The sequence below is a fragment of the Urocampus carinirostris genome, chromosome 7, assembly GCF_059441175.1.
Source record: "Urocampus carinirostris isolate Australia breed hairy pipefish chromosome 7, RoL_Ucar_1.0, whole genome shotgun sequence".
Lineage (NCBI taxonomy): Eukaryota > Metazoa > Chordata > Actinopteri > Syngnathiformes > Syngnathidae > Urocampus > Urocampus carinirostris.
In genome coordinates, this window is record NC_142355.1 from 38,273,835 (window position 1) to 38,299,850 (window position 26,016).

At 41.0% G+C, this 26,016-nt stretch overlaps 1 protein-coding gene across 1 annotated transcript in view; it reads right to left on the reverse strand.

Annotated features, from left to right (window-relative positions):
• The window catches only part of b4galnt4a (beta-1,4-N-acetyl-galactosaminyltransferase 4a), a 216,720-nt gene that overhangs the window by 66,213 nt on the left and 124,491 nt on the right, over positions 1 to 26,016 (reverse strand). The window contains exons 3-5 of the mRNA XM_088340891.1: positions 22,135 to 22,233; positions 9,495 to 9,590; positions 8,022 to 8,112 (exon numbers count right to left, since the gene is read on the reverse strand). Coding sequence (XP_088197017.1) covers positions 8,022 to 8,112; positions 9,495 to 9,590; positions 22,135 to 22,233 — 286 coding nt within the window. The remainder of the gene's footprint in view (positions 1 to 8,021; positions 8,113 to 9,494; positions 9,591 to 22,134; positions 22,234 to 26,016) is intronic.

Consider the following 26,016-nt stretch of genomic DNA (forward strand, 5'->3'; position numbering starts at 1 on the left):
TGAGGAATTGGTTTTACTGTAAAATAGTAAGTATAACGGGATAGGAATTTCGCTTTTAAATTTTACATAAAAAAAAACGTAAAATGTATTTCTTCATTAAGTACTAGTTATTTCTCATTTAACCTTTTTTTAAATTGCTATGCTGAGCCCCTGCAGATGCAAAGTGAAGCACGCAGTTATCTTGCCTCATGGCAGAGGGTGATTGTGAGACTGAGGATTCTGTTTTGCAACACCCCCCGCCCACAAAAACATTATTATTGATAGTATTTGCAACCTAACAGCAAATGAAACCATCCAGTTTTTTTTCCATTGCATAGAAAATGTTTTCATACTTGAAGATTACATGTCTATTGATGTTTTTATTCAAAAGGAGCAGCAGGTAGAATTCATGTATAAGTTAAGGTAACACCATTTTTTCACTTCATAGGCGCCGCCGCGAGCAGCAGCCTTGCCAGCAGCTCCGTGTTATTTTGATCTTTTCGTGATTTATTGTTTTAATTGTCTGCTTCTATCTTCTGTGTTTTTCGTCCCCGTTTGACAACAACACTTGTCACTACTTTCTATCCCATCGTTATGGGTTTTAAAGCACAAAAATGTGTTTATTCGAAAAATCAACTCCTTGTCCTGAAGAATTCTCGTGCCGGTGTGATGAGGGGGCCCTATCGTGGCTGCAGAGCCAGAGCTAAGGTGAAGGCTAAGCGGCTAGCGGCGTTATAAGCCTTCGGTACCGTACGTAATCATGGTAAATGTGAACTATCTACCAAATAAGACTGACGAACTGGCTGTGCAAGTGAAAAACATCAAAGCGTACAGGGAGTGCAGTTTGCTGTGTTTTACGGAAACGTGGCTTATTTCTAGAATCCCGGACGCTAATGTGGAGCTTCAGCGCTGTTAGGGCAGACAGAGACACACAAGCCTGTGGGAAGCAGAGAGGAGGTGGACTCGCTATATACGTGAACACGAGGTGGTGCAACCCTGGGCACAAAGATTTCCATCTGCTGCAGAGACGTCGAACTTTTGGCCTAGCATGATAGATAGATAGATAGATACTTTATTCATCCCCGAAAGGAAATTCCCATTTCCAGCAGCATCCCTGAGCTGAGAACAGTACAATAATAAAGCCAAAAGAATACAATATACAAATACCCAGTGTGACGTGCAAATGCCCACTGTAGCGTGTTATATAGAGTAACTAAATAGTGCTACACAGAATACGTAACTAAACAGTGCTACACAGAATACATATTGCAGTAAGATTCGGTAATATCCAATGTAGGTGGTGTGGTTTAATGTGGGCCTTTAGTCTGCCGGGTGGAGTTAAAGAGCCTCATGGCATGAGGAAGAAAAGATCTTTTCAGTCTGTCCGTAGTACAAGACAGTGACAGCAGTCTGTCGCTGAAACTGCTCTTCTGTCTGGAGATAATGCTGTGTAGTGGATGCGATGGATTGTCCATGATTGACCTCAGCTTTTTCACTGCTCGTCTCTCAGCTACTGCTGTTAGGCTGTCCAGCTCTTTGCCCACAACAGAGCTCGCTTTCCTAGCCAGTTTATTGAGACGAGAGGCATCCTTCTTCTTGACGCTGCCTCCCCAACACGCTGCCGCATAGAAGAGGGCGCTTGCCACTACTGTCTCATAGAATATTTTCAGGAGCTTTTTGCAGATGTGGAAGGAGGCCAGCCTTCTGAGGAAGTAAAGTCGGCTTTGCCCTTTCCTATATAGAGCTTCTGTGTTGGCAGTCCAGTCCAGTTTGTTGTCCAGCTGCACACCCTGGTATTTGTAGGTCTGGACAAATTCTACACATTCTCCCTTGATGGTTACAGGAACCGGGTGAGTTCTGGTTCTCCTGAAGTCCACCACCATCTCTCTGGTCTTGGTGGTGTTTAGGTGCAGGTGGTTTGCGTCGCTCCATCGGACAAAGTCCTGAATCAATTTCCTGTACTCCTCCTCCTGCCCGTTTCTGATACATCCCACGATCGCAGTGTCGTCGGCAAACTTTTGCACATGGCAGGACTCAGAGTTGTACTTAAAGTCTGATGTATATAGAGTGAATAGGAACGGAGAGAGCACGGTCCCCTGCGGAGATCCTGTGCTGCTAACCACAGTGTCCGATGTACAGCCCCCCTGTTTCACATACTGGGGTCTGCCTGTCAGGTAGTCAGTAATCCATTCTACAAGGTGTGAGCTAACTCCCATCTCTGTCAGTTTCCTACTCAGTAGCAGAGGCTGTATGGTATTGAAGGCACTGGAGAAGTCCAAAAATGTAATCCTCACAGCCCCCTTCGCCCTATCCAGGTGAGAGAGGGATCGGTGTAACATGTATACTGCTTGGGGTTGTCCATCGATTCGATGATGACCATCTTCTTTTATTTGTGAGTCTGCTGATGTTTGAACAGTCCGATCCTGGATTGTGGTCGGAGACTCAGGTAAAAGAGGATACCTGCGCAATGATGGTTTTTAAAGTGGCGTAAGGGGTGCGCTTTCCCCAACGCCACTATCTTGATTGTAAAGAAGATGGTTCCAGTGGCAAGGGAGACCCTAGACGACTGGCATCTTCCTACAACTGCAGGCGGCTAACGGGATCCAGGTCTGTAGGAAACCACCTCAAAGCGTGCCGCCACCAGCTTTTGGGATCACTCTTAGTCTGGACTCTACCCTTCGACCTGTTCGGCTTGGGTAACCCTACCAGGAGTACGAGACTCCCGCCGACATAGCTCTATGGGTCATGGAGACGCACAAAGTGCCCCACCACGATAAGGTGGTGATCCGTCGGGACACAACATGTATACTATAGCATCCTCCCCTCCCACCTTCTCCTGGTAAGCAAATTGCAGTGGGTCGATGGCGTGACGGACCTGTAGCCTCAGGTGGTGCAGCAGCAGCCGCTCCATGGTCTTCATCACATGTGATGTCAGGGCGACCGGCCTGAAGTCGTTGAGTTCCTCAGGTCTTGATTTCTTTGGGACTGGGATGATGCAGGATGTTTTCCACAGCTGAGGGACCCTCCCCTGTTCAAGGCTCAGGTTGAAGATGCGCTGTAGAGGGTCTCCCAGCTCAGACGCACAGGCTTTCAGCAGTCGGGGGGATACTCCATCCGGACCAGCTGCCTTGCTGGTTCGTAGCCTTCTCAGCTCTCCACACACCTGGGCTGAAGTTATTTTTAGTGGGGGGATGTCTTCCATGCCAGTGTCCAGAGGGGGAGGGGGGAGGACAGCTGCATTACTCAGGGGTGAGGATGAGGCGGAGTGGTCAAACCTGTTGAAAAAGTTGTTCAACTGGTTGACTCGCCCCACATCTATATCCACAGCCACACCCTGCTTGGTGCTGCAGCCAGTAATTGTTTTCATCCCTTCCCACACCTCCTTCATGTTGTTGTTCTGCAGCTTTTTCTCCAACTTCCTCCTGTACTGCTCCTTCCCTTTCCGGAGCTGGACTTTGAGCTCCTTCTGTACTCGTTTTAGCTCCTGCTGATCACCATTTTTAAAGGCCCTCTTCTTTTGGTTCAGAAGGCACTTGATGTCGCTCGTGATCCAGGGCTTGTTGTTGGCATAGCAGCGTACAGTCTTTATAGGAACAACATTTTCCATGCAGAACTTAATGTAGTCAGTAGTGCAGTTTGCCATCTCCTCAATGTCCCCACTGCTGGACCCTAGCAGGACATCCCAGTCCGTACATCCAAAGCAGTCTCTCAGAGCCTGCTCTGCCTCGGTGGACCATTTTCTAAAAGAGCGTGTGGTTGTTGGTAGCCTCCTCACTTTTGGTTTGTACTGTGGTTTAAGCAGAATGAGGTTGTGGTCTCCTTTTCCAAGGGCAGGCAGTGGTTTAGCACTGTATGCATTTTCGATATTCGCATACAGAAGGTCAATAGTCTTATTTCCCCTGGTCTTGTAGTTCACATACTGAACGAAAGAGGGCAGTGTCTTATCAAGAGTCACGTGGTTGAAGTCCCCAGAGATTAACATTGCAGCCTCCGGAGGCGTGTTCAGGAGAGTGAGTGATTGCTATCGCGAGCTATCGCTAGCTTCTGAACGGCCAGTGATTATTGAGCGCTCGCGTGCCCGAGTAATCACGGGAGAAAGACCGCTTACTTTGATTTCCAACATGGCGTCGACAGTGCAGAAGATGGAGGATCTCACCCTGACGAGTGCTGTTGGCGATGTAATATATCGTCTTACATTGCCTGGTAATGTTTGTGAACAATGCAAGACAGGTATGACCCTTCCACTGCGTTTAGGATAACCTTAACTGTGTCAATATGCGAACTGTCGCTCATATCAGCCAACTCGCTCAAAGCAAGCTGTAGAACGAAATCCATTGTACTGTCGTCGGCCATTTTGGATCAGTAAGGCAATCACAGTGAGCGATTACTAAACGTTCAGCAGTGCGCGGCAAGCGATTATCAAGAGACTACATGTCTGATCACTCTCCTGAACACGCTTCGGGTGTTGTGTTTGAAGTTTTGCCACCGCGGAGTGGATGACGTCACACGCTACTTCCGCATCAGCGCGCGGTGGGATGTAAACAATGACAGCAATGGCGTGTCCGAACTCTCTGGGCATGTAATAGGGACGCAGACTTACAGCCAAAAGTTCGACATCACGGCAGCAGATAGAAAGCTTTGTTTTTACATGCCCGGGGTTGCACCACCTCGTGTTCACGTAGATAGCCAGTCCCCCTCCTTTGCGCTTCCCACTGACATTTGTCCCTCTGTCAGCCCGAACAGCGCAGAAGCCGTTTAGCGCAATGTTAGCGTCCGTGATACTAGACGTAAGCCACGTTTCCGTAAAGCAAAGCAAGCTGCACTCCCTGTATGCTTTGATGTCTTTCACAAGCACAGCCAGTTCGTCGATCTTATTTGGTAGGGAGTTGACATTCCCCATTATTATGGACGGTACCGTGAGCTTATATCGCCACTTCGCCGCTAGCCGCTTAGCCTTTACCTTAGCACCGGCTCTGCAACCCCGGTAGGGTCGCCTCACCTCGTTAGGTAAAAGGGGGACCGTGCCAGCTCGAGAAATCTTCAGGTCGAGGAGTAGGTTTCTTGAATATACGTATTTTTGCGAGTTGAAACCCATATCCATAGGATACAAAGTAATCCAAGTGTTGCAAGGCACTGATAAAGTAAGCAAAAATAAATAAATAAATAAATAAATCACAAACGTAGCGAAAATAACACGGGAGCTGCTGGAGTGGCTGCCATTCGTGACGGCGCCGGAAGTAAATACCCCGAGGCCATTCTGTTAATCTGTTAATAATCAACACAAAGATACTGCTGTAAGTGTGAATTTCCCTACGGGGATGAATAAAGTATCTATCTATCTATCTATCTATCTACCTACCTACCTACCTACCTACCTACCTACCTACCTACCTACCTACCTACCTACCTACCTACCTACCTACCTACCTACCTACCTACCTATCTATCTATGTATCTATCTATCTATCTATCTATCTATCTATCTATCTATCTATCTATCTATCTATCTATCTATCTATCTATCTATCTATCTATCTATCTATCTATCTATCTATCTATCTATCTATCTATCTGTGAAACATGTTAATTCTATGCTAAGGTTTGTATACTGCTTTCTTGCGCTGCCAATTAAATGATGTCTGGTCACTTATTTGTAAATCTGACTGCCTCACCGGGCACGAAACTCACCACACGTCACTGGGTTAATGGTAAGAATTCTAATGACCAATATCAATATAATCATCTGAAGTCAAGTTAAGTCATGTTTATTTGTATATCCCTTAATTACAATGAGTCTCAAAGGGCTGCAAATGTGAAGTAATTTTGAAATCATTTTAGTAACTTCAGGTCCTTGGAAATATTTGACTACAGGTCCATTAGGATTTAACCACCTCGGGACAATTTGAATTAACCTCACATGGATGTTTTTGGAATGTGGGAGGAAACCTGAGTGCCCGGGGAAACCCCACGCAAACACGGAGAGAACATGCAAACTCCACACAGGAGGTTCGATCTCATGACCTCAGAACTGTGCCGCACACACGCTAACCACTGCGCCGCCTTGCTTCTTTAAAGTTGGAAACCCTATGCTTCATTTGAGGGTTGAACTCACGACCTTCAGATTATAAGATAGACGCGCTACCGACTGCGCCAATGAGACTGTGCTACAAGGTTATACTTTCCTTAAACACACCACAGGAAAAGGTGCCCCTACAACCCTAGTGGTTAAAGGATCTGACCAACCAACCTGCATCTAGAATGGTTGTGCACCATTAGAGCAGTATCCACATTTAGTCGTGAAGGCATTTGGGTGACAGTTCTCCTCAGTAGAACCAAAAGTGCCGAGTCAGATTTTTTGGGGCAATTTTCACATCTGAGGTAACCTATGTGACTGCCTTTAAAATATGTGGGTGATATCTAAACCCCTTATCCCTTTTCTTGGGGAGAAAGATACACAAACAGACAAACAAACAGCTTTACAGTATATACTTAGATCCCAAACGATAACTAGGGAAGATGGGGAAATACAGCACATTAACATACAGATTGTTTAACATACATACATACATTGTTTAACATACAGCATTGTTACGTAGGCAAGAAGACCTTGTTGAGTGTGGCAGAATACAAAAGTAAGAATATTTCGTGCTAAAACATGAAACTATCGTTCTTTTCTCAAATCTTGCCGAGTAAACGGTAGAGGTTTTAAGATGTAAATGTCCCATTCGAAGAAAAATTGTTTGACTTTAACATATCCATACCAAAAGGACTAATTTAACGGTGTAATATTCAGCGAACTTGGTTTGAGGCTTTCCTGTTGCCGCGGTCGCAGAACATGTTTTGGACCATACAGCAGACTTTCCATGAATTTGAAAAAACAATACATGAAAAAGGGACGTTTGATTTAGAGACCTATACAACAGTGGTCGGCAACCACCGGGCCGTGGACCGGTATCGGGTCGTGGGTGGTTTGGTACTGGGCTGCACAGAAAGAGAAAAAAGTTGCCCCCTTTTTTTTGGGTTATACCGTTTTATTTGTGTGGACATACATTTTTTTTTCCTCAGACAAAAACTCGAAGGTTTCTTATCATCCTCATGCTGAGATTTTTGTGTTTGTCCTTGCCTGCATTCCAGTTTCCGATCAGGGGATGGTGTAATTTTGGCCTGTGCAGTCCTTTGACGTATTTTGTGAATTAGGGCAATAAATAAATGTGACTTGACTTGAAAGTTTAGGAACATGTTATACACAAGGTTTTACGGTAATACATTGTATTTGAGCAGTGATTGATCTGTCGACAAATACTGCTGACCACATTTACTCAGCATTAGATGCAACCCAAATAAAACCCTGATTATGGCGATGAGGGTTCGATTCCTAACATCAAGCCCACTACAGTTGTAAATGACATTGGAAAAAGGTTTCAGGTGAATTGGCCGGTCCAAATTGTCCCTAGGTGTGAATGACCGAATGAGTTGTCTGTCCCTGTGTGCCCTGCGATTGGCTGGCAACCAGTTCAGGGTGTCCCCTGCCCACTGCCCGGAGATGGCTGGGATGGGTTCCAGCCGCCCCGCGACCCTAATGAGGATAAGCGGTACGGCTAATGAGATGAGATGAGATGAGATCTTATCATCACACTATTTTTACTCATGGAGCCACGTTGTACAACTTTGTAATGGAGCATTATGAGAAAGCGTTTTGTCAAAACTAGGTTGTACTTCCTGAGTAAAAATAGTGGCATAATGCGATAGTATTGCCTTATCCTATGTCATCTAGATCCCAAGTGGTCTAGTGAGTAAACAGTTGATTTAGGTTTATTATTGTTTTTATTGTTATAGTTATTATTAGGAAAAACGCTCCATGGTACAGAAATATTTGGGGACCACTGCTTTACAAGGGTCAAGCGGGTCAATATAGAGATGAATAAAAATGAAAGGATCTTTAGATGGTGGGCCAGGGGGAGTTCTTTCGGTTAAAGGACACTTGGCGTGAGAACTATAGCAACAAACGAAGGCCTCGCTGATAAGATGAGCATGTCGGTTACCATCACGATAAGGGTGAAGAAAGCCAAAGATTCGCAAGCCGTAGTTCTTCCACTTTGGAGCCACAGCTAGCTTCTTCAATGTCGTTCTTGTCTGCAGCAGGAAGCAGAGATGAATGCAAATACATTAACATTATCGGTTGGAGTGGCTTATCAACTGTAACAATGGTCAGGAACATATGGCTTGTGAGCCAAATATGGCTCTATAAATGAGGACCTCTGGCTTGGAGATAAAATAAGGACCATTGTCATCTTCTCTCCAATTTCAGTGTATATAAAGCTGTAGCAACACAGGGTGTCCTTTGTTCGGTCCAAAATATAAAGGGCAAAGTTTCAACTAACATTTACACTGACTGAGTTACACCAACAGACCCCGTTTAGGGTGTACATCTCCAAGGAATCCTTTATATGGAAGCTTATTGAAGAATCTATGATTACTGTTGAGACAGGTTACGACGAAAATCCACAGAATATACTTCAAACACACAAAAACGCCAGCCAGGCACCCAGAGCAATTTGATTGTGTTTGCAGATCTTTGTACACATAGCACACTCCCCTAAACACATCTGTCTCCTTCTTGTTTGCAGAATTTTGTGACATTTTTATAAAAGAGGCTGAACAAACTTAAGTAACTGAAGGAGGGAGACTAATTTTAAGTAATAGATTTGTTTATATGGCACACAGGCTCAGGCATTACTATTATTTTATAGATTTTGTCAAATAATCTACCGTCACACAGGGAAATATAATGCGCTGACGTCTTAACGTTTATCTGAAGACCAGGTTATGTGGTTTTGTTGATTGTTGTCGGAAATTATTGGGGGGGCTTATAAAAAAGAATATATATATATATATATATATATATATATACATATATATATATATATATATATATATATATATGACGGAAAACATAACCAGTATTCTTATTCCTAATACACACATTCATTATGTCTTGTATTCAGCCCTGTCGTAAACATGAACTATGATTTAGATGGAGATATGTGTTCGCATGAAAAATGGATGACATCGAGTTTTCATGCAAAGTTCGCAAGAGTAATATCAGTGACGATGCAACTTTAGCTATGCTGCACTTCATCCTGTGATGAGTGATGGAATCTGCTGCTGGCATCCTGCAGCAGATGTCACAACTTTTAATCTCCCCGTATGGGAATTCCAAAACCATGAAATAAAATCCCATCATCCACAGCTTGAAGTATTTTAGGGGAAATCAGCAAACCTCCATCAATTACCCAACAACTTACTGGGTTTAAGCTGTCGCTTAGGGTTAACAAGTACATAAAAATCCCGAGGCAAATGTTGAATTGATAATTCAGGAGGGATTTACAAGATAAATGAGTCATTTCCTGAAACAGATCAGGATTTAAATATATTACTGTATCACTTGATTCCAAATGAATGTTCATTATAAGCCAATGTAACATAGAAAAGGCGGTTCACTGTGTACAACTTACATGAGGGTAGAGAGGGAAGTGTAGATTCTTTCTGAGTTGGGCTATGGATGAGCCACACCAGTCCTCAAACACATGAAGGTTGGCTTGGCCTTTATACTAAAACAAAACAGACAGTCAATAAGTCAAATTAAACATACACTCCATTGGTTGAATAAACCCATATCAAGTCCTTGGCGTGCTCTTAGAGGGAAAGGCTTTGATTCCATTAAGGTAAAATTTTAGGTTAACTTTCCGGCACTATTTTGTTCTCTTTTAAAACGCACACACTGAGTAAGTATGGGGCACCCATAATCGCAATTATTTTGTCCATGTCTATTGAAGCCTTGTCAATTCTTTCTACTACCAAAGAAAATTAAACCTCTTTGGTCATGTGATTTGATTAAAAAACACAAAGCAAGTATGACTGCTGTGTCATGGGGCCAGATGAACTGAGAAAATCTGGCAATTGGTCAAGGGCCACGTCTCCTGACCATACGCTGACATTTTTCAAGAAAAAAAATGGCGAGCACAACAGACACTGTGAGGACAGTGGAGATAAATGACAAAATTCCTTTGTATACTTTTTCCATACACATGCAGAAGTAGGCACCTCACATGTTCGGCTAGCATTCGACTGAAAGGCTGTACTGTATGAGAGTTACATCTACATTTACACATTTTCAATTTAACGGTCATGACAGGCTGCAAGTTGGAGTGTCAAGACTTGAGCTGAATCTATCAAATGCAGAGAGAGAGATAGGAAGTGATGCAGGTGTGAGGTTTGTGAGTAATGCCAATGGTGGCTTGTCTGTTTAAGAGAAATACTAACGAAAGCTTCTCTATCGTCAAGTAAAAACCGACTTGTCCGTTTGCTGCAGTAGTTACCACAGTATTTTATTTGTATTTGATAGTGTCCATCATTTTGTCAGTCATAATGATTTGTTGTCAGATCAAAATGTCCATTCAAAAACTTTCCACCGTTGTAATACCACATTTTACTCACTATAAGGTGCACCGGTTTATCAGGCGCACCCCCAAAAATAGTCTTGTCAGATATCTTGCATATATGAGGTGCACTGGTCTATAAAGGGCACACATTAAGAGGTACCGTATTCATCGATTTAACTCTTGCACAATTGATACATTTAAAGTATATTTTAGTGCAATGATTGATTGGTCGAAACATGTCTCAAACCAATATTGCAAATCATTACATGCAACGGTAATCAAATCCCTGTCGTGGTTGTGAGAGCACTGAAACTTATTCAGTGTTACAAAAATTACATAGGAAAAGGTATCCTATTTGATCTCATTATCATACTATTTTTAATGTGAAATGTTAAATGTAAAAGTATATAGAAAACAGAAAGTCATTTCGAAAGGTATAAATAAATGCAAAGAGAGACAACAAGATAAATAACTCTGGTGTATGATGAATCAGACTGTATTTATTATATCCTTAAGGACAGTTTTCTATATCACTAGGTGTGGTCTAGTAGTTAAGATAGATAGATAGATAGATACTTTGTTCATCCCCGAAGGGAAATTCACATTTCCAGCAGCATCCCTGAGCTGAGAACAAACAATCGAGAACAATCGAAAATAACACGGGAGCTGCTGGAGTGGCTGCCATTCGTGACGGCGCCGGAAGAAACGAGTCAATTTGAATCATGTACAAACAAACAAACAAAATATTTATGTTTCAATAAGTGGAAAATGGGGGGAAAATAATTTCTCATACTGAAATAACCAGGTAAAACTAATTTTAAGTTACCTGAATGTTGTGAAGGGTTAAAGCTCTCATCACCATGACCCAGGATCGATTCCTGTTGCAAATAGTGTTTTGCGTTTTGGTCAGCGATGTTTTTGAATGATCAATCATTGCACAAATACCGTAAAACCTTGTATAGTAATGCACACAATTAAAAATTGTTTGCATTACCCACCTTATTTTGCTGTATATAAGACACATCAGGTTATAAGGAGTACTTTCAAATTTCTGGCCAATTTGGGGTTTTTAGGCGTGCTTTGTTTTTTAGCAGCCAATCGTGGTCCATGCATATGAAAGGTGGCTGTATCATAGAAGACAACCAAAGTGTGTTGCATATGAAGTCCAAAAATGGAAGTGCAACTGTGCCTACTTCCAAATATTCTGTTGCAAAGAAAAGATGCATTTTGGCAAGTGACAGGACACAAAAACTGGTTTGAATCCACCAAAGGGACAATAAACGCGCTGAATTTACACAGAAACGCTTAAATTAGGAACTATCTGCAGTTGGTCAAAGCTGAATTAGGCCACAGAAACACAGCTTGCTTTATCAGCTAGCAGGAGAAGCTACAAATAAAAGCTTGCATGAGTGCAAACCAGAAATTGTCAAATGGGACACTGAATCTCAGGATTTAAAAAACGTGTTTGACCAGTCATGAAAGGTATATTACACAGAATGACCCAGCAAGCTTGCTAGCAGGCAAGCTGTGGGGCAATATAAGAGGTAAGTAGGGAAATCGAGTCAAAAAAAGGTCATAAAATCATGCATGAGCAAAGTAGAAGATGACAGTGCCTGGGAATCAGGAACGATCACATGCTATGCCCTGCTTTGCAACATACTGTAAAAAGTAGTCATTAAACCATTGTTCAAAGCAGGGTCAGGACATGCTTACTTTGCAAATTGGTCATTCCAGCTCCCGTGGTAGGAAGATGGTGGAAAACATGTCATCATCTTGAAGAGGTATTCATAAATATCCTGCGAGTATTCTAAAAATTAATGTCCATGTGAAAGTACATATGCAGTACATGTTTTTAGCTGATTATTTAAAGCAATTGTTCTTTTTTAATGGATGAATGATTTCTTTATCACTGTATAAGACACACTGGGGTTGCAGTAGTTCAGGACAAGAGCGCTCATCTTGGAACCAAGTAGGCGCACTTTCGATTCCCAGGTCCTCTGAGTTAAAAAACACTGAACCCCTACAGCCCCTGATAAGTAGGTATGTACCTTGGATGACTGACTCTGCAACCAGTGCGTGTCTGTGTGTGTGTGTGTGTGTGTGTGTGTGTGTGTGTGCGTGTGTGTGTGTGTGTGTGGTCATTGTAAGCGCTTCAATGACTGGTTAAAAGCACAATAGCGTATAGCAATGCTGTCCATTTACCATTTACAAACAAACAAAATGGGTCAAAATTGCTGCGCTACCATCTTGAGGACTGAGCTAAAAATGAATACTCTATGAAGTCAGATAAACACCTTTCCATCATGCTCAGCATCAATCAGAGTTGCGTTGGCTAGAAGAGTTCAGTTTACACATCATATTGTTTCAAAGATTTGAACAGATGGCCTCACTTGACACAAAACATTGCGTTTCTCCAGCAGCTCGGTGCAGTCAATAAAGACCTGAGCATATCTACAGCTATGAAGCAGTAATAGCTCATACAAAAAAACCTGAAATGTTCAGATCAGCCACAGTTGTTCAAAATGTTTGCTTCTCAAACATTCTGTAGTGGTAAAATTTGAAGCATGAGGTGATTTGAATTCCAATCAATCAAGAGTTAGGCCTCATACTGGTGGATTTTGTTTTCAAGGGAAGTCCATGTGAGCAACGAGATATTAAACAACGTTTGCAAGATAAAGTAGGACCAACGCTTAGGAAACTCTTGGGAACTCTTACTGGATTCCCAGCTTGCACCTCTTTTTGCACTATTAAAAGTCAACTATTACTCACACACTGTGATGCAGCCCTGAGTTGTAAACTTTCCTGGCAGGGGGCAACCACATGACACTTGGAATTGCTTTGATTAACTGAAACTGTAAACATTGCTGACAGAGAATCGCATGATAGTAGTCTTTACTTCAATATATGGCACAGTAACATACTGATGACAGGAGCAAGAGCCTTTACATACAAATGTTGTATTTATTTTTTTCTTACAAATGCTGTTTGATTAGGACAAGTAAGTTTGATCAGATTACCCCAATTTTAGATTTAGCTCTTGCTCTCCATCAGTGTAAGATGTGATTCTAAAGTTCTGTTACTAACATACTCAATATTTATGGACTTCCCCCCTCTTGTCTCGCTGGTTTAAATGTGCCCAATGTTCTGCTCAGTTCTGCTTAAAAAAGCCTGGTGTACAAATTATTCCAAGAAATCCGCAAGTCCGAAATTGTTTTCCATTGGGGCGCCGGTGCTGTGGAATTCTTTGCCCTCTGAGATAAGATCTGCAACCACCGTGGAAGTGTTTGAATTTAGACTTAAGATACACTTATATTATGGTTTATAGCTTATGAGTGATGTTGCGCTCATACTTTTGTTTACCTGTCCTTTGAAGGAGAAATACGAGCCTGTATATTGCATGTTTTACTGGGACCTAGGCATGATAGATGCCATACTCTGGAACAGACCTGGGCACTCCAGTCCTCGAGATCCGCATATCCTGCATGATTTTTGAGGTTATGCTTCGTCCACTTAGGTCAAGTTCTGAGTTCGTTAGCAAGCTGGCAGGAGCTCGGAAAAACCTGTATTGAAGCAGAGAAACCTCAAAAACCAGGCAAGACATGCGGCCCTTGAGGAACGAGGTGCACAGATCTGATCTAGAACCTTCTGCATGGGTCAAACTTTTGTGACAGGGAGCCATCAACTGGACTCTGCATTCTGTTAAAACCTACATATGATATTGATGTTGACTGTGTATTGTCTGTTGATACCCTTGTAACACACACTGCTGCCTGGTCATCCTGAAAGCGGGATTACCTCATGAGTGAGCCCTTCTCAAAGTTTTTTCATTTCTTCCTGCTGAGGTTTTTTGAGTTTTTCCTGGCCCTGATGAAGGTTACAGATCAGGGGAAGTTGTAATAATACATACGCAACTCTTTGATACTTTTTGGGCTTGAGGGCTATACAAATAGTAATTACTTGACTTGAGAATACAAGGAGAACAGTGAAGTATTAAAGGTGCATTTTTGTTTGTTTGCGTGCCGATGCAGTTGCATCAAACACGTAAATTGCCAAACATCACTTAAAACATTCAGTTTATATGCTCATATTTGCATTTGCATGTGGACGAAAGGCCATACTGTAGGTACATGTCTTTGTAATGCAAAATACCCTGATACAGACAATGCGTAAATGTGACTGACTACTCTACCCAATAGTATTGGCCTGTTGAACTAGAAACATAATGAAAGGACTCACCTCAACAGAAAAATACTTTTCATACCATTCAGTGGCATTAGTAACTATTCATAACTGGAGGAAAATGTGTTCCAGAAGCTCTTTAAAGAGGCAGGTGAAAAAACGTAAACATATTGCAATGCTTGTGATCAGACTTTACAACTCTCGCTTGAAGCAAAACATCATGCTTTTCACACAATCTGATCTAATATAATCTGGTATACTAAATACATTTTCTTTCTTATTTATATCGCATTAGTCCTAATCTTAGGTCGAATATTAGTTATATGTCAACTGTAATAAACTTGTGACTTTCATTCTTAACCACTATGACTATGTCATCTATAGATCAGACATAAACGATCTGTCCAAATGCGGAGGGTAATCATGTGTAAATTATGGGCCTTTGAAAGTTGTTAAGCCCGAAGGAATCCGTTTCTTATTATCTATCAGCATTCAGCATATCACCCCACACTTGGACCCCTAAAATTTGCCAACAAGGCTAAGAGGGGCAAAGAGGACACTGTAGCCTCTTGATGCATACCTTCCTCCAGCATCTGGAAGCCCATTCAACTCATTACAAAAGCTCCTACTGATCCTGATACTACAACACCTCAATATCCCCTTCAACTGATCACCAACAAATTCCTCACAGACAGTCTGCAGGCAGTAAAAGTGCGCTCAGCTACATCCCAGGTACTTACTATTAACACCGGGGTTCCACAGGGATGCGTGCTTAGCCCAGTACACACTCAAAACCAATAACTGCGGCAGCAATTGGCCCACCACAACATATCTAAAATACTAAGACGACACAGCCATTCTTGCACTACGCTCTGTCAGTCAAATTATATTGCACTACCATAACATTATCAGACATTTCACACAATCATGCAAAGACACCCACCTCGAAATCAGTGTCTGTAAAACCTAATAATTAAGGTTATAGCCCCCTCACCCCAACACCCCACCATGATAAAAACATCAATAGCTACAACAGACACCTTCAAATACTCTGGAATAACACTGGACGATAAACTCACTTTTGATCAGCATACTACGGGAATTCAAGAAAAAAGAGTCAACAAAGACAGCAGGTAATCCCTAAACACAAAGGAAAACATGTTGCACTCCATATCCTGTTTTTACTGTACCGAAACATTGATATAAGTATGATGCATACATTTGAAGCCTTAAATATGGCAATACTGTATGTCACAAACTTCTTGGTGGAGCAATACTTTCGCAAAGCACTGTAAGTAGCAGAAAATCAAATTGGGCAGATGTCCCGAGTCCAGTCAAAAGAGCTCAATCCAGTAAAAAAGAACTTAAAAGCTACTCAATGGCTCCATCAAAATGCCACTGATTCTAAACATCTAATAGAGAACACATGCTGACACCCCACCAGTTTAGGACAACTGACATCACCTTGGTAGACTTATTATTAATGTTTTTGTTTATAAATTCTGAACCTAAAATGCACACAACCAGAAATAGAAGTTACAAATAAAAACTCTTTGCCCAGTACCTACCTGACGGTAGCTTTGGGTTGAATGAGTCCAAACGTAATTTCCAGACATTAGGAACTTCTGGATTAAGACCCTAATTGAGTTTATAAGATGCAGAAGTGTCATCACATCTTTGAGCTAGGATTGATGTGATGGACTAACTGCTGATTTCCATTTCAATTAAAAAAATGGTTTATTGTAGCCTATACAAATAATCTACAATGATTTGCAAGAGCTTAAACAAAGCACAAATATTTATTAGTAACCTATCAGCGGTTGTCCTTTCCACTATGTCTTATTGACATTAAATTGAGTTATTTCTAAAGGGAAACAAGGATTAGATATCAGTTGAAGACACAGCACGAAGCCACAAAGAAATGAAATGATAAAGACCAGAAGAAATTGCTAGATAAATTAATGCTTAAATGGGAAGAGCCAGTGCCAGCAACACTTAACTTCTGCAGGATTATGCATGAACTTTGAGCACCTAATGTTTCTGGTGACATGATTACATGATTCTGGTCACCATAGCAATTGCGTTTCTGTAGCCGTGCACAGAATGTCATCCCTATCTGACGAGACATTGGCGAAATGACTTTGTGACCTTTTTTGAAAGAAATAAGCTCTGTTAAAGCTCTGTTGCCCATTTGTCCATGCCCAAACTTTTTTCATTTCGGCACTCAGGGACATTGCTTCTAAAAACTTATTTATACATTATGACATTGAATAAGTTAAACATCATACAACTATCAATTAGTTTCCTCCTCCATTTTTCTCGGCATACATCTTTGTGAGCTGTTGCCCAAATCTCCACTATCTCCAACCCATCTGGTTGCAGTATCAGACATTTGCTCTCCTCTTAGCTTGCTACAGCTTGCTGCAGTCGTGTTGGCAGCCAACACTGACAAATGGTTGCCCGGCGCGCCCACTGTCGACGAATCTCACCAGCTGACATTGTGAATCCCATTTGAATATAAAAAGTGAGAAATAATGTTCCTGGCGAAAGGTATACTGAAATAAAAAGAATAAATAGCACTAAGAGCACAGCCTCTATACAATGACCAAGTGCATCAAGTAGTGGGTTACACTTTTGCACTGTTTGTCTATTGAAGAACAAATTGTTATAATTGTGCTTCCCGCAATATGTATTGTGTATTGCTATGTGATACTTGAAATGTTTCCCCAGTGACACGGCGCTGCACGTCAATGCCAAGGTCTGGCTCATCCGAGAATAGCGGGATGACGCTTTACACCAAAAAACAACAGCGGACAATGATGAAGGTGCTGTATCTGAGTCAGATCAGGATACTTCTCCTGCTACCGGTAACCATGGAAACCATGGTTTCATGCGGAGGAGCAAAACACTACTAAAAAAATCCGGCCAAAACCAGTCCAGAGAGGAATGGGTGCCGCTGGGCTGTAATTGCCCAAGACCCACCACAGGAAGTGGTTCCCGTACGACCCAGGTAGTTATGGTATCTGTAAACCGTTAACAAACTGTTATCCTGCCTAGGCTGTTTTGGAAGCTATCAGAATTGATCAGTGACGTGCAGTTGGGGGATCATGGGAATATAAAACTAGAAATACTGCTAACTCTTTATACGAGCACTTCTAAACAAAGAGAATAGCAATATACGAGGTTTTCTTTGAACAATAATTTTGCTCGTCTTTCTAAAGAAAATCCTGGTCATGAGCAACCCCAGAAGCTACTACTAGAGACCGTTCACTGCCAGTGACCGCTAGATGCCAGCATCAGGTGGTCGCTGTGTGCGCATGCCCACTTGTTAGTTTGTTACTTTGTTTCATGCATTATCCCTTTGCAGTTGTGGGCTTTGTTTCTGGTTCTATTTCTATTTTGTTTCGACATCTCATAAGTTCTTTGCTACCTTGTTCGTTTGTTACTTGGTTCCAGGATTTGGTAATTAATACCATACTTATTTTCAGCACCCTTGACTCAGTTCCTACTTGCTGAACTTTGAATCAAAGCAGGAGACAATCAATTTTTGATACTTTTATTCAAATTGAGCGACACATGGACTTCATTATAACTAAAGGTAAGAAAATATTATAAAAGTTTTTTTTCTTTACTAGTCCGTGCATTGTTATAAAAAAATGCTCTTTTTTTAAACAAAACCCGTCAAATACTCTCAATAAAATTATGATTAAACTGTACATTTATTTGCACGTCACTGGAACTGAACCTTAAAAGAGGTCTAAAAAAGGAACTGCTTTTGGTGGTAGGGCAAAGGTACAGTGAAAAGCACCAGGAAAATGAAAAGGGAGAAAATTAAAACATCCATGTGAAAGGGATTTGGATAATCAGTCATTTGGGCTTAATGGCATCCATTCTAAGCAGGGCAGCATTTCACACATAAAGATAAAGATGATCTCTCTGGCCAAGACAGCCTTGACAAAATGAGAATCTGGTAATCTGCTTCTTTTCATCATTGCTTTCTTGTTCCGTGTTTTAGTCACACTTGCATGTTGAGTAGCACCTCACGCAGCGTTATTACATCCATAAAAACATGAGTGCGCTTGTCAAACAGCAGCGAGGCTCCTAGGCTCCAACTCACATATGCCTAACGAGACTTTCATTGGGAACAAGTGTCAATACGTTCTTGACATAATTGAAGAGTTTTACAGCATTTTGCCTGTTTTTAAAGTGTAAATATATAAATAAACAACTGCTATTTCCATGTGTGTGAGCAGTCCGTCAAACTTAACCCTTTATACTCAAGTGAAAACGTATTTTTGAAACAATAACCCATTTGATGCCATAAGTATAAATATGTTGTCAGATGCAATGTCCCTAAGTGCCAAAATGAAAACTTTTTTTTCTTGTTTCATTGTGAAAGATTATTATAAAGGGTTTGGCACAGCTCATTAATAAGTATCAAGCCTCTGGGAATAATTTAGATATGAAAAATCACCATTACGTGGCAGGAGTGGCTTTGATCAGATCTTTGTCCACTCATCGAGGAAGCCCCCACTTTTTTGGGATTCAGCAATTGAGACTATCTAGGCGACCCATATGACATGTAGGGGTCGTGAGGCAGTGTGGTGAGAAAATGATATATTGTAGTGGTAATTAAACGCTCTATGTATTAATCGATTGTGTAACACCTGAACGTTAGATGCGATTGATTAAGCCAAGTAACCATTTTTTTATACCCAATGGTAGCATGCATTGCGTTTTTTTAGTGTTATAAATCAAGTTGCCACAAGTTTATGTTCTGACAGAATCTAACATCAAAAAATGCTAGACCTAATATACGGATATTGCCTTAAAAAGGACTCGTCCAGTAAGAAACGTGCAGCTCCAAGGATTGATGCATTGTAGTCACTATAATGCTATTATTCAAATGCTGTTGATGTAGCATATGGTCGGAAAAACACCCTCCGAGGGGATTGCCATCAGCCTGAAATGCTTTACATTGCACATGTATGTTGTTGGCGGTCGTGTTGCGTGGGATCTGCTAAAATTTATATCTTTCAACCTGATCTATCAGAACGGGTGTTAGATTAAATGTGTCACTCAAAGTGTGTTTGCACAGTTAAAACAGGATAAAGAGTGGTGGACACCATCTGATCACTTTTGCTTTTTTGCTTCATCTGTCGTCTTACAGCTTGAGACATTTGAGAATGTACGGCTAATGCTAATTTAAATTTTGGAAGTGATATAATTGGAATCAGACTAATGTATTAACAAATAGAAAATACAGATCGCATAAATTGTTTTGAAGTCAGGCAATTGCCATGTGTTTCCTTTATAAATGTGACTTTCCCGAAGTCAGGCATGATAAAAGGTCAGGGGTCAAAAAGGTGAGAAGGGGTGTGGAGAAAATAGGTTCCTGTACACTCTAAAAGCTGACAAAATATTGAGGTCTGTTGACCCACACTGTGTTTCAGTAATGTGCAGGAGACACCACACACACATACAAATTGCGGATATTGCACAAAGCTGAGATAAGGGATTAAGGCTGCATATATTTGTTGTTTTGGCTGAATTTAGCCTCAAGTCGACTGCATGACAGGAGGTTGCAATGGATGTTGCAAAGGCATAAAGACAATGTACAGACATCGTCAACATGAAACATAGATCATCCATATAGAATATAAGTGTGTTTTAAGACTACATTCAAACAGTTCCACTGAGGTTGCAAATGGAATCTCAGAGGACAAAGTATTTTCCAGGACCAGGAGAACGCTCTTGAGCCTGCGGATCTCTTCCTGGTTCTTGATAAAAACAAAACTTTGTGAAATAGGCAAACATTTGTCTTTTGTTGCATTGGCCAGGGATCGAACCCAGATCTCCCGGATAGCAATCAAAAGAAAAACTGATACTGACCATAGTTGCATTGCGCACTTGTTCAGTCAGGTTGATAAATGGTAGCAAATACAGCTTTGGGAGTGTCGCTTCACATCGTTGACATCCAGTGTAAATATTTAAAACTGCAGGTAATTGTTTGATGGTGCAGGTTACCCCTCTAAAAAAGTTTACTTTCGGATCAACACGATTCAGGCAAGTCGCCCATTTTGACTTCAAAAGGGTGAATTTTGCCAAAAAATTACAGGCTATCATGCCTGCAAAGGGATTTGAATGTACAGTTGCATTCTGCATTTGAAACCATGGGAAAAAAGGAAATTAATTAAAGAAGGGCCAAAAATGCATTGTATATAATATCAATGTAGCGTCCTGGCAGTATTGCATGACCCATAAAGCTTGTAAATCATTAACATGTTTCAAAATTGCAAAGTTTAGTTAATTATATTCAACACCAGTATGTTCAAAAAAGCTGCATGTAAAATGATCCTCTTTTGAGATGCTGCTACTAAAATATGGAATATAACTGTTGCTGTTTGGCAGGGGCAGTCCTGGGTCTGTACTGTTTTGTTGGAAAGTGAAAAAAAAACCAACAAATAAGAATATTTGCCCCTACTTTTTTAGCTATTTGGTACTAATACATTGAAAACATATTGTTGTAAGTACAATTACTAACCATCATGTTTTGCAAAAGCTTCAAAACGCTATGACATCCATCCATCCATTATCTGCACCGCTTATATTCAGTAGGGTCGCGAGTATGCTGGAGCCCTTCCTAGCTATCTTCGGGCAGTGGGCAGGGGACACCCTGAACCGGTTGCCAGCCAGTCGCAGGGCACACAGAGACAGACAACTCACTCGCTCATTTACACCTATGGACAATTCGGAACGGCCAATTTACCTGACATGCATGTTTTTGGAATGTGGGAGGAAACCGGAATGCCTGGAGTAAACCCAAACAAGCATGGGGAGAACATGCAAACTCCACACAGGAAGGTTTGATCGCATGATCTCAGAACTGTGCCACACACACGCTAACCACTGCGCTGCCGTGCTGCCTATAACATCTATTCTTTTACTAATTGATCTTAATATAATAATTTGGTCATCAGAACTCTCACACACAAAACACAGCCAAATACTGCAAAATAAGAAATAAGAAAAATAATGAAAATGAATGGATTAATTGTGTAGATTAAATTTTATCGAGAATTTGCAGTTGTAAATATTCCCTTCAGACACATTTAAAGAAATTCTATTTACTAATGCATTTTTTCAGAAGTCATGTCACCATATTAAAATATCTCGAATGAAAGGTAGAGTGCAGAGGACAGCTAGAATTTCACCCAAAAACCGAGAATCAAATTATACTTGGAGATTCTCCTTCATCTTTAGCAGCATGCATTTACACATATACATCGAGGTTAAAAAAAACATTTTCAGTAAAAAAGTAAGCAAGAGTATGAAAAAAATGTGCACTGAAATGGTAATAAAATGCTTTTGGGTTCTAATGGATTCCTGCAATTTTAATACAAGCAAAGTGAGTCACCGAGCTTAGGTGATGAGTCACAGAAACGGAGAAAGCAACTGGACCTGCATCTAAAAGATAGGAAGCATTCAAAACAAGGACTAATTAAGTTTGAAAATAGTATACAAATGTAATTACCTCTGGTTTCCATGGCAATTTCTTATGGTGTTGAGAAAGGAACTTGCGGGTGTGGGCGTGGCTTCTGCTGTTGGAAACCCCTGCAATCGGCTCGTCGTCCTTGAAACGAGAAGGAAATTTGACATTTATTCCCCTAAATTAACACGATCGTTTCCTCCTAAATAGACCATCATGCGGGAGAAACTTAAATCTAAGGCAGCGGCCTAATCCCGCCATCGACGCGCAGAAGCAGAAAATCCATCCATCATCATGAATATTCTCAATAACAGAGATGAAGGAGCATCATTAGCTCAAACCGCGGGCCTGTCTTATTGATGGGAGGGCTCCAAGCTTAAACTGTCCATTATGCTCAGCCGAGGACGGCGCACACTTAGGCTCATGCTGAGGGTTATCCCCTTTGTTAAAACCTCTGCAAAACTGTCGCTAGCATTCAGGCCTTGAAAAATATATGCCATGCACTATTTTTAACGTATTCAATGCCAGACGTTTCTCTAAAATGGTAAGGGCCGGTGACAGCCAATTTTTGCCTTTTTGACTAATTTTTACAGGCATACTGAAATTTTAGTTCTATAGGTATAATGGCATGGGACATATTATAAGAAAGCTTGAACCCATATCTTTCATAACAAGAAAATATGTTTCTAGTTTTTACCATTGTTTAGTAAAGAACAGTTAAACATTGCTAGGGTTCTTGGAAATATTAGTTTCCAAGAAAACTCCTGAGAAAAACAGCTTCTTGTGATACCATGCATTTCAAGCAGAACTTTCACCTCTGTACCTTTGTTCATGCTTTCCATAAACAACCGGGAACCTTGGTTGCAAGAACTCTAAACTAATGCATGAACAATGCTTGAACGTTGCAAAAACTTTTCAGTGCCCGGTGTTTCCGCATCTTCCCTCTACTTGTTTTTCCCTCTCTTGCGTGTCCCCTGTTATAGAGCTAATCTGTACAGGCCCAAGCTCTGTCCCTTTTAAGGGGCAGTGTCACAATCCAGGTAGGTGTTTTAAACAAACTGGCGAGTGAGTGATCGGCCATGGATTCCAAAGATAAAAAGAGAAAAATAACTACACAAACTTCAAACTTAAACTGTATTAATGCTAGTTTAGTTGCTGAAGCTTTTCAAAAGGCTGCTATTTTGTATTTATAAATTCATGCTGCAATTTATTGCACTCACTTTGTTGCCCAGATAAGGCAGGGTATGCATGTTCCATTTTTTCTTATTTTTTTTAGATCCTCAAAAAAATGACATCAAAGATTGGATTTCTTTATTGTATTTGTTTAACGTTATCAAAGCAATGAAACATACTCGAGTTCATTGACATTGTTAGGAAGTCAAACTTGAGGCAGTATCCTATATCAGAGTACTCACCTGGTGCAACATTCCCCACAGGCTGCATCCAACCCAGTCATTTTCATCTATCTATCTATCTACCCTGGTCATATCCCTTGGGAGAGGTGACCGACAGCAACACAAAAACATACAAAAACAAAGAAAACATTTTTTTAAAAAGGGAAAAAGTAGCAACAGACACACAAAATATTTGGACCATGGCCAACCCAAATTCCCGAACACCCAAACAAGGTAATCATCTAGGCACCCAAGTCGGTCATGCTTTCGTCCCTCCAGATGAAACGGGACACAAGAAAGCGGCCATGTCACTCGCGTCAGGGTGACACAACACACTCTTCTGTTCAACAGCAGGGATGGACAGCTTTCACTGGGTTACCCCTGCCGCATCATACAGGTGCCCTGCCCATCCCTTAGAACACGTCTAAATATCCCACTATCCTTTTACAACACCTCTCCACTCATTCCTATCACTAGCAAAAGTAGTTTTCATAGCCCTTAGAGACTATTTGTGATTAAGGGCTATACAAATAAAAATGACTTGACTTGACTAGTAGGCTAATAAAGCTAATATACAGAAGATACATACAGTTAAGCGTTGCATTCATTATAAGGTTTTTGGTCCAGTGTGGCTCCCCTAGCATTTTGAGTTTTCAAACCCTGGGACAGTCCTATCAAAGTGACAAGTATCATGGTTTGGACACAAAAAGCCTTATTAATATTCTGTGAATTGAATAAGCACTTATTTTATATTGAAGGGAAACTTGTGATGAGGCTGTGTCCTCTATACAAATAGGATTCATGTCAGAAAGACAATTTATCTGAAAGCTACTGAACTTTAATTATCTTGAGAAAGCTGTATGGCTGATCATTTATAATCATCCTGGAAAAAAAAATAACTGTGTTGGTGTATTTACAAAAACGCTTGCTCAGCTAAATAAAGCTGAACTCAGCTAGTCGATGCAACTAAAGGGCTTCCATTTAAGTTTTGTGACCCACGGTTGCATGAGATTTTTGCCTCCCGGAGTATCGACTTGATGCTGTCAAGCTCTTATCATCAATTATGGTAAAGTAAAACAATTTAAAATTTGTTCAATTAGTTTTTTGAGTTTGTTTTTCCTGGCACAGAGCCCAAGACTATATCATCATGTTTCTGTGATAATTAAAGTGGATGTTAAAGAGCTTGGTAAACGGTGCTCATCCATTAAAAATTGCATTAAAGCATAACACAGGAACACAAATCACACTCGTGGAAGCAACTGTTTATCAAATCTTTATAATACTATCAACGCAATGGCTCACTAAGAACTTTAATGCCCACAAGACGTGATGATACGAGTAGTCAGTTGTAGCATGTATTGCCAGGCCCAAATGAATTCATGAATAAGGCACTGGCAGTTCACATTATCCTGCATGTTCACACATTAACCGTGTGAAAAAAGAGAGCCGGCGTGTCCTTGAATATCAATGAGTCTAATGAGTCTCACTTATTAACCCAAGCACTGGAGGGATAGGGGTCCATGTGCTAGACGGAGGGAAAGGGATAAAACACAGCACTGATCTGGAAAGCTTCATATAAATGGTTTTATTAGCCTCCCATGCAATTACTTCACAATTCTTCTAAGTCTACAAACATGGCAACAACAATAAAAAAAGCTAAAATATATAAATACCTTTACAGTGTATACTGGATTGTCTCAGAAAATTAGAATATTGTGATAAAGTTCTTTATTTTCTGTAATGCAATTAAAAAAACAAAAATGTCATACATTCTGGATTCATTACACATCAACTGAACTATTTCAAGCCTTTTATTATTTGAATATTGCTGATTTTGGCTTACAGCTGAAAAAAACTCAAAAATCCTATCTCAAAATATTAGAATACTTCCTCAGACCAAGTAAAAAAAATAATTTTATAACAGCAAAACTAAATCAAACATTTGAAAATATCCATTGATGCACTCAGTACTTGGTTGGGAATCCTTTTGCACGGATTACTGCATCAATCCGGCGTGGCATGGAGGCAATCAGCCTGTGGCATTGCTGAGGTGTTATTGATGCCCAGGATGCTTCGATAGCGGCCTTCAGCTCATTTGCATTTGTAGGTCTGGTGTCTTTCATCTTCTTCTTAACTATACCCCACAAATTCTCGATGGGGTTCAGGTCAGGGGAATTAGCAGGCCAATCAAGGACAGTGATGCCACGGTCAGTGCACCAGTTACTGGTGGTTTTGGCACTGTGGGCAGGTGCCAGATCATGCTGGAAAATGAAATCCTCATCTCCATAGAGCTTTTCAGCAGATGGAAGCATGTAGTGCTCTAAAATCTCTTGGTACACAGTTGCATTTACTCTGGACTTGATGAAACACAGTGGACCAACACCAGCAGCTGACATGGCTCCCAAAAACCATTGCTGACTGTGGGAACTTCACACTGGATTTCAAGCAACTTGGATTTTGCTCCTCTCCAGCCTTTCTCCAGACTCTGGCGCCTTGACTTCCAAATGAAATGCAAAACTTGCTTTCGTCTGAA